Here is an 18,883-nt window from a genome sequence, read left to right as displayed (position 1 = left end):
GCCTAAAAGGTACGCTGAAGCTTATCTCCCTCAGCGACGGATTTTTTCTGTTTAAATTTTCTACGATCGAAGATTATGAGATGGTTTGGTCTCGTGGGGCGTGGTTCATCCTCGGTAAACCCTTTATCTTCCAGAAGTGGTCTCCCCATTTCACTCCCAAACGTGATGAGTTAATTCAGTTCCCATCTGGTTTACAATTCATGACCTCCCCCTCTGTTGCTAGACTCCGACCCACATCTCCAAAATTGCGACCAAGATTGGTAGGCCTCTGGCGGTGGATGCTCTCACAGCATCTAAATCCAGGCTCACATATGCTAGGGTATGTGTTCAGGTTGATTCCTCCGCCACCTACCCTGAATCTGTGCCCATTTATATTGTTGGAAAGCTTTTTGAGCTCAAGATTGAGTATGAGTGGAAACCATTGTTTATAACCATTGTGTGACATCCAGTGAGGCTTCCCGGAGATCCGCCCCCATATACAAACAACGTCAGAAGTGGGCCCCAAAAGGACCCATAAACATTCCTCCAGACGGTAGACACCTTGGAGAATCCTCCAGGGGATCCCGTTGCCCTCCATCCCCTGTGCATGGCTACAATCAACACATTTCAAGACTTGCTCGTCAGAGTGGCCAAATTTGAGAAACTGAATTTCTCAAGATCAGAAAATCACTCTGATAAGCCCAAAAAGGCTAGCGCCCCGGGTGCTAGAAGGGGTGAAACCGACTCTACGTTCTTCTCTAGAGCTGATAGAGAAAAGCAAGCGATTTACAACGTAGACAAAGGCAAACAGCCGATGCAATATCAAGAAAAGCCTAAGCAAGTATATAATCCCAACCCCCAACCGAAGCTGATACTAGGGGCAACGATAAAACACAAATTTATCAAGGTGGAGGAGGACGCCAGAGACAGACAATAGGAACTGGTGATAGAACGTTCTAATCCCTCAAAGATAAAATGAATAAAGAATATTCATTCAAGAGGGAGAGTGTCGCCAAATTATTTCGACAAGTGTTGAAATCGGGTTTAGAACTGCCTGAATGCAAGAGACCCAAATAGTCAAAGCACACTGGTGACCCAAATTATTGCCCATACCATCGGGTACTCAGCCATCCTATTGAAGATTGCTACATCTTTAAGGATTGACTTGAAAAAAAATATCAAAAAGGGGAACTCACATTGTCTGACAATGTGTTGTCTCACCCTAGAAAGGAATCAACTCGGGTGGTCACGTCCTCTTCCGTACCCCTGGTTGAAGAAAAAAGAAAAGAAAAGAAAAGGAGCCAATTCAAGAAGAACAGTGGGAGACTGCGGTCTCAAAAAAACCGTGAAAATGTTAAAGCAGCTCGAAGGAGTTTCGGGGGTGAAGTGAAAATCTCCTACAGAACCAGTACTAAATTTGAAAGCTTTGCTTACAACACAAGCGTCTTCTTCTAAACAGTCTTCCATCCCAGCTGGCATTTCAAAGTCTGGAAAAGTGAAATCTTCCAAGAAGAAGACCAAACTGAAGAAGTCCAAGGAGAAAAAGACTGCAACTCAAAGGGTTATTGACAGTTTGGATGAATACTACCAGACTGTGAGACGACTTATCAAGCTCGTTGACTTTATGACAGAGATTAAAATAGATGAAGCTAAAGAAGATGATGAGAATTCTCTTCCCAAAGACGTATGTCGGGTCATCTCGGTGGCGTCGAGTACATCGATGAAAGAATAACACACTTAAGAAGTGCCCTCTGAATACTGTATGATGGTGTTGCCAATGGATTACAGTTCGGAGGAGGATTTGTATTTTCCAGAGGAAGATGAATCAGACCCTAGCATAGCGTCTCGGATGGGACATGTAAACCTGGGTGGTGATTCTGAATCAACAGATGAGTCCTTAGATGCAATGATGGCTGACTCTGAAGAAAATGTGCAGTTAAATGACTCTGAACCGGAGGAGATTGCTCAAGTGCAGTTAAGAAGCGACAAGATACTACCGCCTCCACCGAAGAAAGGGGTCTCCAATAAAGATAAGGAGAAAAGACATAGTTATCAACGATGATATTATCTCTGAAGATCCTAAAAAAAAGAAGACTTCAGCTAATGAGATAGATTATAATATTTTATCCCATCTGAGGAAGATACCAGCACAACTCAACATATATGATGCCTTGGTAATGTCTAAAGACCTTCGGGAGACTCTGATTCAGGCTCTCAAATTGTAAAATAAATCTAATAAATTTATAATTAATTTTAAATTAAATATAGTTAATTATATATTAATTATAATTAGTTTATCATTAATTATAAATTATATATATTTTAGTTTATAATTAATTATGAATTGAATGTAATTAATTATATGTCAAATATAATTAATTATGTATGATTTATAATTAATTATGAATTAAATTAATCCCCTGCCCTCTCCTACCTCGATGTTCGTGTCAGACCGAAAAACCGCCCCAAGACCAACCGTGCACGTCTTTAGTGACGTGGCGGGTAGGCGGCCTCTTGGTTTTTTCCCTAAACGGGGGAGACGCCGGGAGGTTGCCGAAATTTTGTCTGAAATACAGACAAGGACTTGGAGCAAAATTGGACTTGTGGACCTGATTCAATTGATTTAAATAAATATGACCTCAAGTCTAAAAGAAGAAGAAGAAGAAGAAGAGCACATAACTTGGACTCAATTCAGACTTGAATAACTGAGAAAATGACTTAAAGTAAAAATTCTAGCAAGAGAATTTTGAACTTGCACATCGAAGTATACATGAATTCTACAAGACAGCGGTGGACTACTTGAACTCGAATGAGTTGAACAATGGACTCGATCGAACTCAAAGATCAATTTGGGACATGTGGACTTGCTTCAATTGATTTAAATAAATTCAAATCTAACTGAATATAAATTTGAAAGACAACAAAGCTTGGACTTGAAACGAGTGAACTCGACTCAAATTGGGATTTGAACTAAAGTGCAAAAGACTTTGAATTGACTTGAACAATAAAGAAATTGGATGGAATATACAAAGACTTGGCTTTGGATGAATTAGCAAATCAAAGTCTAAAATGCATCATGTTCATCCAAGTGAACAGCAAGTACTCAACTAACATGACGACTTCCATCAATTAGCCATGTATAGTCTAGTTCCAAGTGGAGGTATAATGATGTTTCAATGAATCTTACAACACATATGCAAGATGAGTCATTCATAATTGAAGATGAACACCAAGTAATTATCAACAAGAAGAAAGAATGACTTGTGGATGAGAACTTGAACTTGAGCTTGCTTTTTGAACTCAAGCAAGAATCAAGTGAACCAATACAAAAAAATGTCTTGAACATGAACTAGATAGCATCATGTGGAGTTTGGAATATTTGAACAAACAACTCTCTTATAACATGCATATGAAAATGAAAGGATAAATGAACGACAATCATCTCAAGTCAAATGCGAAAGAAATTATGAAAGGGCATGGCTCGATTGCAAGGTCACTACAGGAGAGTCCTAGAGGCATGATAATTGATTTGTAAATATGATTCATTCCCAAGCAACAATCAATAGGAATCATCACTTCAATTGAATGATTATTGTATAAAAGCTCCAATGGATATTGTAGTTGACCCATGAAAACTACTCCAACAAAAGTGTAAATCTTCTATCAACAATAATGAATTTGACAGAAGCTTGTAGTGTTTTGAGGATACAAGCAACAGTTGCTAGAAGGATTGAAAGACGTTCAAGAAAATGCACCAACTACAACAAACATACACGTATGCAACGATGACAATCAACAACGAATAACAAATGCTATAACACACTTGTAGTCAATAAACAATCAATGGTTATGAAATATATTGATTCATTATAGGTAAAGATAAAAGATCTGCAGTGCATACAATCTCCTTACTGACATAGATGTATGTATAATGTGCCACCCCTGTGTAGATACATAAAGACTACAAAAAATGCAGTATCCTGTAGTCAACTTCAGTCTAAGGATGAATACATCTACCTCCAGCAGTAGTGGCTGTATTTCAAAAACCAAAATCACAGCGGAATGCACAAAGAATAGAAGTTTGTATGAGCTTTTACAACCTAAGGCAGGAGATTAGTTAGTTCACTATGATCCACCTACCGAAAGTAAATAGTGCACGACAGTCTACCTGTACGAAACAGCAAACCACTGATCCAGAAGCTGCTACAATAAAAAAGTACACTAAAGACAAAAGACGTCCACAACTACAATGCCACGCCACCGAATCCGTAACTTCTATGCAAGCAGACAGAAGGCGTCTACAAATACTTTCAAAGTACCCCTGTACGTGCACTATAAATTGTATACGCATAGGTACACTAAAGGGGAAAGTAGAATCTCAACCCGCAAAGGTCTCGGCGAGCGTGTTATTGGTACACACGTGACGTCTAGGGATGTTTCGCGGGCTATTAAATTTGAACCCGATCCTCCTAAGTAGGTTAAAAGGCGTAGACAGGGCTTAATAATAAAATGCCTCCAAGCCCGCATGGGCCCCGGCGAGCGTGTTATTGATACACACGTGACGTCTAGGGATGCTGCGCATGTTGACAAGTGAATTCAAGTTCGAACCCGATTCTTCTATATAGATCAATAGGAGTCGATAAGGTTCGAACCAACCAACAAATATGTGGCCGTGGCGACCAGAATATTTATTTTAATACATTCATATTAGGCCTTCAAAGCCTAAAATTAAGAGAATTTACTCTCAAATGCATAAAGCCTACAAAACCCGACCCTCATAAGCAGATAAATAGGAGTGGACAAGGTCTGATAAATAATTATAAAATGCCTCCAAACACCCGCATGGGCCTCGGCGAGCGTGTTATTGGTACACACGTGACGTCTAGGGATGCTGCGCGGGTCAACAAGTGAATTTAAGTTCGAATTCGATCCTTCTATATGGATTAATAGAAGCCGACAGGATTCGAACCATCAAACAAATACACGATTGTGGCGGCCGGTGTATTATATTAATACATTCATATTAGACCTTCAAGCTTTACAATCAAGAGAATTCACTAATATAGGCACAAAGCCTATGAAACCCGATTCTCTGTCGACAGTCAGACAGAGTCGACAAGGTTCAAGCTATAAATGAAAGTGACCCCAAACACCTCGATGATGACCGTGTTGAACGAAAATTTCAACTGAAGGGGTTCCCAAATATTTTTAAATGTCACCCAAATATCCAAAATTCCAAAGATCATTCAGAATCCAAAAAATATTTAAAATGAAATACATTCATCAACGCTTAAAGCAAAATTCATCCACCCTCCACAACTGTTTGTCGGGGTGGACAAATTAAAATCTACTTCAGCTCACAAAGAGCCAAATGCCTGGTTAAAAATATTACTAGGATCCATTCTCAAACAATCTCCTGCTAGTAAGGACGTGGTACGTGTCCTCTAATCGGCAGTTTTGCCGCCAAATGGCACCGCAGGATAAACGGTTATGACCTGGGGCCCTCTGAATCGAGTGGTTTTGCGGCCAAATGGCACCATAGAGAGCGTTTATGGCCAGAGCCAATACGCTCCTTAGTGGCATTAAATCCTTGAGATATAAATCAATAAGATTGATTGATAGGGCACAAAGCCCTCTGTTAGCTAAGGTGGATTCAAATTTGTCCATTTAGACAAACATCCAACCCAGGTCTACAAGGTCCCCTTGGACGAAGCAACCCATGGCTGCCGACAAGGATCCTTCTGTCAGGTTGGGCCGACTACCTCTTCTGACTAAGTAGACCAGGGATCACGATGGCTCGGGATGACGAAACCATGGGATCTTGATCGGGTCTATCATCCATTCCCCCACCATCCGCTTTAAGTGCTAGGTGATGAAATTTCATATTTTAAATATCAAACTTTTCAATACTTTCCAAATTCCCAAATCCAAATCCAGTTCTCCAAATTCCAAACCTATTGCTGCTACTATATGCCAGATAACACATATATTCTACGTATCTGATTGACGACTAGCCTTAATCGAAAGTTCTCTCTCGTGATCGGGAGGGGTAATTAACTATAGGGGCTTGCGCCAATAGGAAACCAGAACTCAGATCATAGTCCTCGCAAAATGAGGGCGAAATCTCTGGGTAGTGTCTTATCTACAAACCCATCTGCCTTCCAAAATTTACCTCGGAACTTATTCAGTTAAAACTCCCTCGCCGAATAAAAATAAAAGCGAGCGGAGGCCGGGGCCGAGTTTTCGGAGCCCACACTCTAATCACATTGTGGATATGTGTAATTTGTTAACTTCTCAGCAGAGGGATTGTCAGGATCTCGCCTTCTACACTACTACCTATTCCTCTTGGGCGATCCAGATAGCTAAAATTAAATGGCTTACAAGAGGATAGGAAAACTTAAAATTTCTTTACTCCAAAATTCGGAATAAGCAAAAATTTTAATAGGAGTGCTCTTAAGGTTCCTATCTTTGGCATTGATCAAAATCAAGCTGATAACATCACTAGCATTATCAACTACTTCAAGGATCTGTTCAATGCTCCCTCACCTGTCAATTCTGATATCAACTCTTTTCCTTCTGGAAACACTATACCTACCTCTGAAGTTGATGGCCTCATCAAGACTGTGACTTACGAGGAAATTAAAGAGGTTATTTTTTCGGGTTGCTCTACTTCCTCTCCTGGTCCAGATGGCTTTAATTTTGAGTTTTACAAGAAGACCTGGAGTATTACGGGCAACTCTATTTGCAATGTTGTGAAAAGCTTTTTCAACAAGTGTTATCTCCCTACAAGTGTGAAAGCTACTGCCATCTCTCTTGTTCCCAAAAAGCTCCATGTGGAAAGCATTTATGATTTCAGGCCTATTGCCTTTTGTAATGTGTTTTACAAAATCATTGCGAAGATCATTTCCAATCGCATGAAGCTCATCATGCCCTCCATCATTCACTAGAGCTAAGCTGCCTTTATTGCTAAAAGATACTCCACTGACAACATCATATTGGCTGGGGAAATTTTAAGTTATTTGAAAAAGAAAGCCAGAAACAAGTACTTCTGTGTGAAGCTTGACATTAGGAAAGCCTTTGACTCTATCTCTAGAAGGTTCCTCTTTGATAGACTTGCTCAAAAATGCTTTCCCGCTCAATTCATTAGTTGAATCAAAACATGTGTCAATGATGTTTATTTCTCTATTAATGTTGATGGGACTCTGGAGGGGTTCTTTTTTTCTTCCTCTGGCATCAGACAAGGCTGTCCCTTGAGCCCTTACTTATTCTGTATTATTATGGATGCTTTCTCTTGTCTTATTGATTCTACTCCTAATCATGAAGCTTTTGAAGGGTTCAAGTATGAGAACTTCAGGATCTCTCATCTTTCGTATGCCGATGACTTATCTTTGTTAAGGCGGATGTTTCTAATGTTGATCAGCTCTCTAGGCTTTTATCTGCCTTTTCAAACAGCTGAGGTCTGTATTTAAACCTGAACAAGAGCACCATTATAACTCACTACAACTTTCCAGGTGCTGTCGGCATTTCCCACTCCCTTAATATTCCCACATAGCTAGCACCTTTACCTATCTTGGCATGCTCGTTTCTTTGGGGAGAATCAAAGTCTTTGACTTCAGCCCTCTTGTGGACAAAATCACTAGACTGGTTGTTTGTTGGAAAGCGAATCTGCTTTCTTTTGCGGGGAGAATGCAATTCATTAAATACACAATCACTAATATCATTGTCTGTTGGATACGTGGGAGTTATATTCCGAAAAGCATTATTAAAAAAATTGGCAAGCTTTGTGCTAAGTTTCTTTATTATGGTGGCTCTACAGTAAGGCACCTTCATCTCATATCTTGGGCTAATACGTGTAAATCGGTTTCCAAAGGTGGTCTTGGCATTGCTTCTTTCCCTACGCTTATATTTGCCTATAACTGTGGTGTTATTTTTAGATGGTACAATACTATTTCTCCTCTCATTGATTGGTTGAAAATTAGATATGTATCCCCTTGGAAACCTAATCTTTTTAATGTTTCTTCGTACTGGAAGAGTTTATCCCTCACGGCTACAAAAGCTAAGCTTAATTTCTCTTTTCCCATTCATCCTAATAGCAATGCTGTGATCTTGTGGGACCACTGGTTAGGGGATACCCCTATTTATGCAAATTTTTGCTCCTGCTTGTGGCGGGGATGAGAGGCTGGCTGAGTGGATTAATGCCTCGGGTTGGTCTATTCCTAATTCGGTGTCCTTTTTTAAGGGACCTTATTCTGACCAATCCTATTTCTCACGTGAATGCCCCCAATATTCTTTGGAATAAATTACAAACTCCATCCTTTAAAGACTATTACTTGGAATATTTTGCCCAGGATTATGATTTTACTTCACATGCTTTGGTTTGGCACCGTAAGCACTCTGTACGGTTCTCTGTTTACTCTTAGATGGCGTATAAGGGGGGCCTAAAAACTGTTGATGAACTTCTTAAGAGGAATATTCACATTGAAGATTCTTGTTGCATTCTTTGTCATGCTCATACGGAAACTATGAGCCATCTGTTGTTTGAATGTGACTACTCTTTTTCGGTGCTGACTAGAATCATTCCTACCTTCTTGGCTTACTACTTGAGGCCTAATGTTGTTCAAGCCTTCAATTTTGCTAGTAACCTGATGGTTAATCGTGACTTGAAAAGTGCTACTCTTGTAGCTCTTAATGCTATTGTTTATCATTTGTGGTTTGAGAGAAATAGCAGGCGGTTTAATAAAGTGGTTGTGTGTGTGGTGACCTTGTCGGAAAAATTTCTGAAAGCTCTTAAATTTAAAATTACAACCCGGAAGAAAGGGGATTGGGTGATTGAGAGGCTCTTTCGCAAGCCTGTTGGATGATTGCTGGATGGGTTGCCTTCTCAATTTGCTTGGAGCCATTTTGATCTGGAGGGTATTATGCTTATATTCAAATCATTAAAGATATGTATGCAGGAGCTATTACTTGTGTTCAAACACAAGGTGGATTGACCAAGTATTTCCCTATTTCGGTTGGGTTACATCAAGGATCAGCCTTAAACCCATATCTTTTTTGCTTTAGTCATGGATGTTCTCACTAGACATTTGCAAGAGGATGTACCTTGGTGTATGCTTTTTGGCTGATGATATTCTTCTTGCTGATAAGACTAGAGAGTGAGTTGAAGGTAAACTTGAATTATGGAGGTCAACCTTAGAGTCTAAAGGTTTTCGCTTGAGTAGATCTAAAACGGAATATATGGAGTGTAATTTTAGTAGTAATAGACCTAGTGAGGGGATTGTGACTTTGGGCGATCAAGTCATTAATAGGAGTACACGTTTTAGATATCTTGGATCTATTGTTCAGAGTGATGGTGAAATAGATAAGTTGGATGGTTGAAGTGGAGGAATGCATCGGGCTTGTTATGTGATAGAAATGTACCCCTCAAACTTAAGGGAAAATTCTATAAGATGGTAGTGAGGCCTGCAATGCTTTATGGTGCCGAATGTTGGCCTTTAAAAGAGAAGCATAATACTAAGTTAAGTGTGGCAGAGATGAGGATGCTTAGGTGGATGAGTGGCTTTACCCTTAGAGATAGGATACGAAATGAGCATATACGTGAAAAGGTTGGAGTAGCTCCAATAGAAGATAAGATTAGAGAAAGGCGCCTTAGATGGTTTGGTCACATAAAACGGCGGCCTTGCGATGACTCGATTAGGAGAGTAGAGGTATTAGATTTGACTTATGTTAAGAAAGATAGGGGTAGACCTAAAAAGACTTGGTTAGAAAATATTAGAAATGACCTTTCTTTATTAGATTTAAACGAGAATTTGACTTTTAATAAGACACAATGGAGAAAAATGATTCATGTAGCCTACCCCACGTAGTGGGATAAAGGCTTGATGTTGTTGTTGTTGTTTTGTTACCGGTTGCTGAATTTAGATTGGATTCTGTCGCTTTGTTGATGCTCTTCGGGTATAGCATGGATTTTTTGGCAGGCTTTCTTTTGGGGGTCTGGACAATGATGAGGCATGCATATCACTCCCTTTGGATGGTCTCCGGGCAACCAGGAAAGTGTCTTAAACTGAATCCTGATTAATCTGCTTTCTGAGTCCTCCCTGACATGTTTTTCCTGTCTGTTTTTATTTTGGTTTTCCTTACAGTTTTTCTTTCTCTTGATTAATTTTTTGGGTTCGTTTTTCCCATTGTACACCTGTTTATTTTTTATGGATTGGGCTAATCCCTCAATTTTCCCCAAAAAAAAAAAAGCTTCACGTGGAGGTGGCAGAAGAACATCTTTTTATGATAATGGGAAGATGATTGGTTACAAGTGGCATGGCTGATTGGTTAGAGCAGCTTGAAGAGACAAGGGATATATAGCTTGCTGACGTTGAAATTCCCTTGGAGGAGAATCTTGCTGGGGTGTTCACGTGAGCAGAAATCAAATAGAATGGCTATTAGGAGTAGGATGGGACAGCTTTAACGGAGAAATGAAATAGATTGGCTTGAGACAAGCAGTGTTGGCTGATTGGAAGACGTGAGGGTGATCACGTGAGTGCAAGAGAAATGTCAGGAGTTACACTATGCAGTAGAGAAAGGACAAAAGCAACAAGAGAACAAAATGAAAAGAGGAAAACGTTGTTTAATGAGTTGTCGGGTAAAAAAAATAAACAGTTTGATAGCATGCGAGTAAAATCCTGTAGCTTAATGGTTGCAAGAAGAGCAACTTTTTTCTTTAAAAAAACGTGAAGGAAAGAAACTTTGCTGTTGCTACTGTTCGGTTTTAACAGTCTTGATTAAAGTAGCTGATGAATGGACCTCACGGCTTGGGGGTTATAGGGAGGATAGCTGCTGATATAAAGGACCTTCACGCGAAGAAGGAAGACCTCATTTGCTGCGGCTGTTCGGTTTCAACGGAGGATAGGTGACATCAAGGACGTTTGGAAGAGGCGTTTGGATCGTTGCAGGTTAAGGAGGATCGACACTTTGCTGCATGTTGAACTTAGTTGGGAGATGAGAAGAGAAAGGTGGCTGGATTTTTCCTTTGCGTACAAAGGAGAAGAGGCAAAGAGTAAGAGATTGTGATTAGGTTGAGGAGTTCAGAACAACAGGGAAGAGTTCGAAGCAGAACTGGACATGAACATGGAAAAAGAAAAATAGCCTCTAGAGCGAAGCTTGCGGGTTGGTTATATAAAGAAAAGCCAGAGGCTTCTGTCTCATTTCAGCGAAGAAGCAAGACGTTAATGCTATCTGCGCTCTCAGAAATGGATTGACGCAATTTTGACATTTAATTTGAGTCTTTCTTTGTATGGTATCCGGATTTCTTGGTAATAAGTAAACTGCCATATAAATGATATGCCGCGTGATAATCCCAAACATCAGAAATGCTTTTTGATATTGGAATCGACGCATCAGGAGTGCGGCTAGGGTTTTTCTTCCTTCCCCGCCATCTTCTGAGCATACGATCTTGGCTTGGCCGGAGGACACTTCCTTACTTGTTACTATGGGTGAGGGTTTTAATCCTTCGGATTTCCCTCCTCTTGTTCAGGCTCCCGTGGTATTTCCTTCTTCAACTCCCAGAAACTGGAACAAAGTGTTCGGTCCAGAACCCTCTGCTCCCAAAGTTCTTTGTCTTTCTTACTTCCCGCAGGAACCAGAAATAGTTCCTTTTTCTGATGAGAAGCTGACTAAAGGTGGAGAAGATTGGAACTTATGTCTTGTTGGTTACTCTATTGGTAGACGTCCGTTCTATGAAGCGTTACTCGGAGACATAAAGAAAACATGGAGTCTTAAAGGCTCTGTCCAGCTCTTATCGTTAAGCGATGGTTTCTTTCGCCTTTGTTTTTCGTGTTCGGAAGATTACGAGATGGTCTGGTCTTGGGGAGTTTGGTTTTTGCTGGGAAGGCCTTTTGTTCTCCAAAAGTGGCACCCAAAGTTCAAGCCGCAGCGGGAGAACTTCACGTCCGTCCCGATATGGGTAAAAATCCACGATTTACCCCTTGCATGTTGGAATTCAGAGGGGATCTCTAGAATTGCTAGCAAGATTGGAATCCCTCTTGCTGCGGACAACCTTACGGAGCAGAAAACGCGACTCACCTTCGCGAGGGTGTGTGTTCTTTTGGACAACAACGCTGTCTACCCGGAAGAAATTAAAGTATCGCTGGACGGTGACATCGTAAGCTTGAAGGTGCAGTATGAATGGCGTCCTTTCCCTTGTGACCACTGTAAGTCTCTAATGCATTACTCTTCTGCGTGTCCGTCTAAACCAGAGGTAGTCGCTGAAAATCGGGAAAATCCTGCTCAAACTCATCGTGGTAGGAGTTTTAGTAGGAAAGGCAGAAACAAAAATTTTTCTAATGCTAGAGAATTCTCAAAACCTCCATCGGAAATTCCAAAACCGAAAGTCCAGACTTCTCAAAATCCTCCGGAACAACAGTTTAATGCTCCATATGTCCCCACTACCACTACAAACATAATTGGGCTTCCTCTTCATTATCAGGCACATTCCCCAACTCCTCACTCCCAAGCTACTAACAGTCCTATGGATCAGGACATCCCAATTCCTCACACCACCTTGACAGTAGATGTCCCTGTGGTTTCAGCCATCCCAAATCTAAATTCACCCAACGATGAGGAGGTTGTCTCCACCTCATCCAGCTCCTTACACATTCATGGTGTGGTAAAGAATCAGGATGTGTCGGTCACGTCCCCGAACAAGTTTGATGTTCTAATTGATGAGGATGTTAGAAACATTTTGGAAGAGCCAGACACTGGGAATTTTGGTCAGGAAGTTAATTCCTAAAAACAAAAACAGAAAGAAAAATTTAAAGAAGCTGCGGCTTCTAAAAAATCTGCTAAGGGGAAGCAGGTTAAAAAACCCCATTCTTCCAATTAAAAATGTTTATTCCATCCATTGCGGCGTGGAATGTTCGTGGTTTCAATCGTCTTGACAAAGTCCTTTGTTGCAAGCGTCTTACGGAGTCCTTCAAATTAGACATGATCTGTATATTGGAGAATAGGATTCATGCCCACTCTTTGCATGACCCGTTCTTTGAACAGTCCCACTATATTTTTTATAATGAAAGTAGCTGTCATAATTTTGCTCTGTCTTCTTCGGGGAGGATCTGGATAAAGTGGAATGCGAATAAGCTGTGCTTCAATCCTACTCATGTCTCATCACAGATGATATCTGGTATGGTTTCAGTTGCTTCTACTTCTCTATTTCAGATATCCGTTATTTATGCCTCTAATAGCTCCCTTGATCGGAAAGAGCTTTGGGAATCCATTGATCTGATTGCTCCTGCTGCTGACATTCCTTGGCTCTTTTTGGGAGATTTTAATTGTTGCAGATTTACGTATGAGAAACTAGGGGGCTCTTCTTTGACCCAATCTGCTATGTATGATATTAATAGCATGATATTCAAAAATAGCCTATTGGATCTGAATTCTGTAGGGAGTAAATATACTTGGTTCAATCAACGTGCTAACAATCCTATCCATATTAAACTTGATAGAGTATTGGTGAACAATTGTTGGATGAATGCTTTTACTGACTCTTTCTATTCCATCCAAAGTCCGGCTTGTTCGGACCACTGCCCAATCATATTACACTCTGGCATTGCAAAACAGGTTCGACATAGATTTCTTTTTAAAAATTATTGGACAAAATTGGATAGATATTGGACTCTACTCTTACAAGTTTTTTCTGAAAATGTTGTTGGCAATCCTCTTTCTCATCTATGCAACACTCTAAGGCAATTAAAGTCTTTAATAAAGAAAGAGTTTTGGTCAAACTCTAACTCTTTTACTAGGCACATAAACTCTTTGCTACGGCATCAAGGAGAGATCTTAGAGAAGCTTCAAGAAGAGCCGAACAGTCCTACTCTTAATATAGCTTTAAAAGATACTAATGCTACAATTGCAGGGTTTAATGCTATTACTGCCTCCTGGATTATTCAAAGAGCAAAAGTTAATTGGTTAAAACATGGGGAGGAAGATCTCAAATTTTTATATGGCAAAATCAGGTGTAGATGAAGCAGCTCTAAATATGTCATCAATCTGCCTGCTTCAAATCCATCCACTAACCGGGATGCTGTTGTTTCCACTATTTTGAAACATTTCCAAGAACTATACAATCCCCCTCATCCTCAAAATCATTGTTTGGATTCCTTTCCAATAGGCTCTACCCTTCCTGAAATGTGTCATAATGTTTTAACATCTTATATTCAGGAAGAGGAAATTAAAAAAGCTGTATTTCTTGGTAATTCAACTTCTGCTCCGGGACCTGATCGATTTAACTTCCACTTCTTCAAAACGGGATGGCACATTGTGGGTCCCCTTGTGTGCAGGGCCATTCGCTCCTTCTTCAAGGGTTACATTCCTATTGGGGTTAAAGCCACAGCCCTTGCTATTATTCCTAAACACAAAAATGCTACTAGTATTGCTGATTACAGGCCGATTGCTCTTTGTAATGTAATATACAAAATCATTGGACATCGTAAGCTTGAAGGTGCAGTATGAATGGCGTCCTTTCCCTTGTGACCACTGTAAGTCTTTAATGCATTACTCTTCTGCATGTCCGTCCAAACCAGAGGTAGATACCGAAAAACCGGATAATTTTACTAAAACTCATCGTGGTAGGAGTTTTAGTAGGAAAGGCAGAAACAGGAATTCTTCTAATGCTAGAGATTTCTCAAAACCTCCATCGGAAATTCCTAAACCAAAAGTCCAGTCTTCTCAAAACCCACCGGATCAGCAGTTTAATGCTTCAAATGCCACCACTACCACTACAAACATTATTGGGCTTCCTCTCCATTATCAGGCTCATTCCCCAACCCCTCAATCCCAAGCTACTAACAGTCCTATGGAACAGGACATCCCAATTCCTCACAACACCTTGACAGTAGAAGTCCCTGTGGTTTCAGTTATCCCAAATTTAAATTCACCCAACGACGAGGAGGTAGTCTCCGCCTCATCCAGCTCCTTACACATTCTTGGTGCGGTTAAGAATCAGGATGTGTCGGTCATGTCTCCGAACAAGTTTGATGTTCTAATTGATGAGGATGTCAGAAATATTTTGGAAGAGCCTGATTCCGGGAAATTTGGTCAGGAAGTTAATTCCAAAAAACAAAAACAGAAAGAAAAATTTAAAGAAACTGTGGCTTCTAAAAAATCTGCTAAGGGGAAGCAGGTTAAAAAACCCCATTCTTCCAATTAATAATGTTTATCCCATCCATTGCGGCGTGGAATGTTCGTGGTTTCAATCGTCCTGGCAAAGTCCTTTGTTGCAAGCGTCTTACGAAGTCCTTCAAATTAGACATGATCTGTATTTTGGAGAATAGGATTCATGCCCACTCTTTGCAAGACTCGTTCTTTGAACAGTCTCACTCTATTTTCTATAATGAAAGTAGTTGTCATAATTTTGCCCTGTCTTCTTCGAGGAGGATCTGGATAAAGTGGAATGCGAATAAGATGTGCTTTAATCCTACTCATGTCTCTTCACAAATGATATATGGTATGGTTTCAGTTGCATCTGCTTCCCTATTTCAGATATCCGTTATTTATGCCTCTAATAGCACCCTTGAACGGAAAGAGCTTTGGGAATCCATTGATCTGATTGCTCCTGCTGCTGACATTCCTTGGCTCCTTTTGGGAGATTTTAATTGTTGCAGATTTGCGTATGAGAAACTTGGGGGCTCTTCTTTGACCCAATCTGCTATGTATGACATTAATAGCATGATATTCAAAAATAGCCTAATGGATTTGAATTTTGTTGGAAGTAAATACACTTGGTTCAATCAACGTGTTGACAATCCCATCCATATCAAACTTGACAGAGTTTTGGTGAACAATTGTTGGATGAATGCTTTTACAGAATCTTTCTATTCCATCCAAAGTCCGGCTTGTTCGGACCACTGCCCAATCATTTTACACTCTGGCATTGTTAACCAGGTTCGACATAGATTTCTCTTTAAAAATTATTGGACTAAATTGGATAGATATTGGACTCTACTCTTACAAGTTTTTTCTGAAAATGTTGTTGGCAATCCTCTTTCTCATCTATGCAACACTCTAAGGCATTTAAAGTCTTTAATAAAGAAAGAGCTTTGGTCAAACTCCAATTCTGTTACAAGGCACTTAAACTCTTTGCTACGGCATCAAGAAGAGATCTTGGAGAAGCTTCACGAAGAGCCGAACAGTCCTACTCTTAATATAGCTTTAAAAGATACTAACGCTAAAATTGCAGGGTTTAGTGCTATTACTGCCTCCTGGATTATTCAAAGAGCAAAAGTGAATTGGCTAAAACATGGGGAGGAAGATCTCAAATTTTTATATGGCAAAATCAGGTGTAGAAGAAGCAGCTCTAAATCAGTCATCAATCTGATTGCTTCTACTCCATCCACTAATCGGGATGCTGTTGTTTCCACTATTTTGAAACACTTACAAGAACTATACAATCCCCCTCCTCCTCAAAATCAATCTTTGGATTCCTTGCCAATTGGCTCTACCCTTCCTGAAATGTGTCATTATGCTTTAACATCTTATATTCAGGAAGAAGAAATTAAAAAAGCTGTTTTTCTGGGTAATTCAACTTCTGCTTATTCCTAAACACAAAAATGCTAATAGTATTGCTGATTACAGGCCGATTGCTCTTTGTAATGTAATATACAAAATCATTGCTAAAGTGATATCAAATAGACTCAAACCGATCATGCCTTCCATTATTGAGTCTAATCAGTCGGGGTTCATAAAATCCAGAATATCTACTGATAATTTTTTGCTAGCAAGTGACATTCTTGCCTCTGCTGGTAAAAGAGGTGGAGCAAACTTTTTTTGTGACTAATTAGACATAAAGAAAGCATTTGATACAGTTTCCAGGGAATTCATTCTTGATAGGCTGGTAAAGAAAGGTTTTCCAAATGTTTTTGTCAATTGGATTAAAATGTGTATTACCGATGCAAACTTTTCTATTGTTCTAAATGGCGCTTTGGAGGGTTATTTTAACACTTCTGCAGGGCTGAGGCAAGGATATCCTTTAAGTCCATATCTATTTTGTCTTGCCATGACGCCCTCTCTAACCTTCTGGATGGGAGAGATTTTAAAGGTATATCTGTCAACAACTTCTCTTTAACCCATTTGTTGTATGCTGATGATGTATTGATATTTGGGGAGGCAAGTTTTGAGAATTGTCACAAGCTTGCTAATATTTTATGTGATTTTGCAAATGTTACAGGGTTAAATATCAATTTTGACAAAAGTGCTATCATGTTTCCCAAGCATTTTAGATATCAACAAGAGATCTGTCAAATTCTTTCCATACACAATATTTCTTCTAAGATATCTTATCTTGGTATACCTCTATCATTTCAAAGGCTTAAGATAGAAGATTATCTTCCTTTTATGGATAGTATTAACAAAAAGATGAATGGTTGGAAAGCTAATCTGTTGTCTTTTGGGGGCAGACTTCAGTACTTAAAGTTTACCATACAAAATTCTATTGGGTACTGGATTCGTGGCTCTATTCTACCAAAAACTGTTATCAAATTCCTTAAGAAGTCTAGTTCCAGATTCTTATTTTTTGGGGATTGCTCCTCCTCTACGAAGCTGCACATGATTTCTTGGGATGTCATCTGTCGACCCAAGCAAAGAGGAGGGTTGGGTATACCTTCAGTAAATGCACTTTAATTTGCCAATAACTGTTCGGTTATGTTTCGGATGTACAACTGTATCACTCCTCTATCCAACTGGTTGATCAGTAAATACATGTCGCCATGGCGCCCTCCTCCCTGCAATGCGTCTAAATTTTGGAAATCGGTTTTTCGAACTGCTTCACAAGCCAAAAACTGTTTTAATTTCAACATCACTAGCAAGGCTCCAATCTCTTTGAAATGGGACCATTGGTGCAATAATGTCACTCTTGGGAATTACTTGAGGGATGCGGTTTCCATTCCTGACATTCTGCCGAGGGATTTTTATATTAATTCACAATGGGATATTCCTAATTTTATTCCTATGCACTTGAGAAAACTTTTTGCAAATGCACATCAAGATGAAGAACCTTGTTTACTCTGGAAGAACAAGAAGGTTTATAAACATAAATATTATACTGATGAGTTTTATGCTGACATTCCCATTAGCTCTTGGTAGAAATTTATTTGGCACAAACGGTACAGTCTGAAACATAACGTTTTTGTGTGGATGGCAATTGTGGGAGGTTTAAAAACAGCTGATGCTTTAAGGGCTAGACAGATATATATCACTTCGAAGTGCAGCTTATGCCACACTTTAGATGAGTCAGTTTCCCATCTTTTTTTCGAATGTTCATATTCCTTTTCTGTTTTAAATGCTCTTATACCTGATACAAAAGAACTGCTTTTACGACCATCTTTGCTGCATCTCTTTGTTTGGATTAATGAACATTACAAAGGTCACTCTCTGGTTAAAAACTATTACAAACTTCTTACTTGCTGCACTATCTACTACATATGGAAAGAGAGAAATGCTAGAAGATATGGAAATTCTGTACAAAGCTCCATTACGATTGTTCATGCCATTAAAAGAGTGATGTTTGAAAAAGTATCTCAATGGAAGGATCAATTAAATATGCTGGATCTGATTTAAACTGGTTGGATTTCATGCTCAGCTGCCTTGCATTGTTGCGATCATGCTGTACACTTTTGCTAAGTCTGCAGATTTTGGCCCGCTTGGACGATGATGAAGCTCCATCCTGCAGCTCCCTTGGACGGTCTGTTGACCTCCACAGATTACCCAAAGAAAAAAATCAAAATCAAAATCAAAATACCTGTAAACCGTTGGTTCCAGGAAATCCTCCGCAAGTCCTGCCCAAAATCCCGCCGAATCGCTGTGCAGTCGGCGCCGTCCCGGGAATCCTGCGCGAATTCTGCGATCCTCTCCTCGATCGAGCCCC

General features: G+C 39.8%; 1 protein-coding gene across 8 annotated transcripts in view; it reads left to right on the top strand.

The window, feature by feature from the left end:
- Positions 1-10,698: 10,698 nt before the first annotated feature.
- LOC110115963 overlaps positions 10,699-18,883 on the top strand; it is an 83,122-nt gene continuing 74,937 nt past the window's right edge. For 3 of the 8 annotated variants that reach the window (XR_003700740.1, XR_003700742.1, XR_003700741.1), the window contains exons 1-2: positions 10,699-12,179; positions 16,971-17,059. Coding sequence is in view for 5 of the 8 variants with exons in the window: in XM_028694900.1 (XP_028550733.1) it covers positions 11,459-12,179; positions 16,971-17,059 (810 nt within the window). In the remaining 3 variants the exon portion in view is untranslated. The remainder of the gene's footprint in view (positions 12,180-16,970; positions 17,060-18,883) is intronic. The other 5 variants (XM_028694900.1, XM_028694899.1, XM_028694901.1 and 2 more) reach the window with 5 other exon arrangements.

This window comes from Dendrobium catenatum, unplaced genomic scaffold (assembly GCF_001605985.2).
Source record: "Dendrobium catenatum unplaced genomic scaffold, ASM160598v2 fragScaff_scaffold_594, whole genome shotgun sequence".
Taxonomy (NCBI): Eukaryota; Viridiplantae; Streptophyta; class Magnoliopsida; order Asparagales; family Orchidaceae; genus Dendrobium; species Dendrobium catenatum.
Note: the sequence above shows the minus strand (reverse complement) of the source record. Positions and strands in the feature narration are given on the sequence as shown.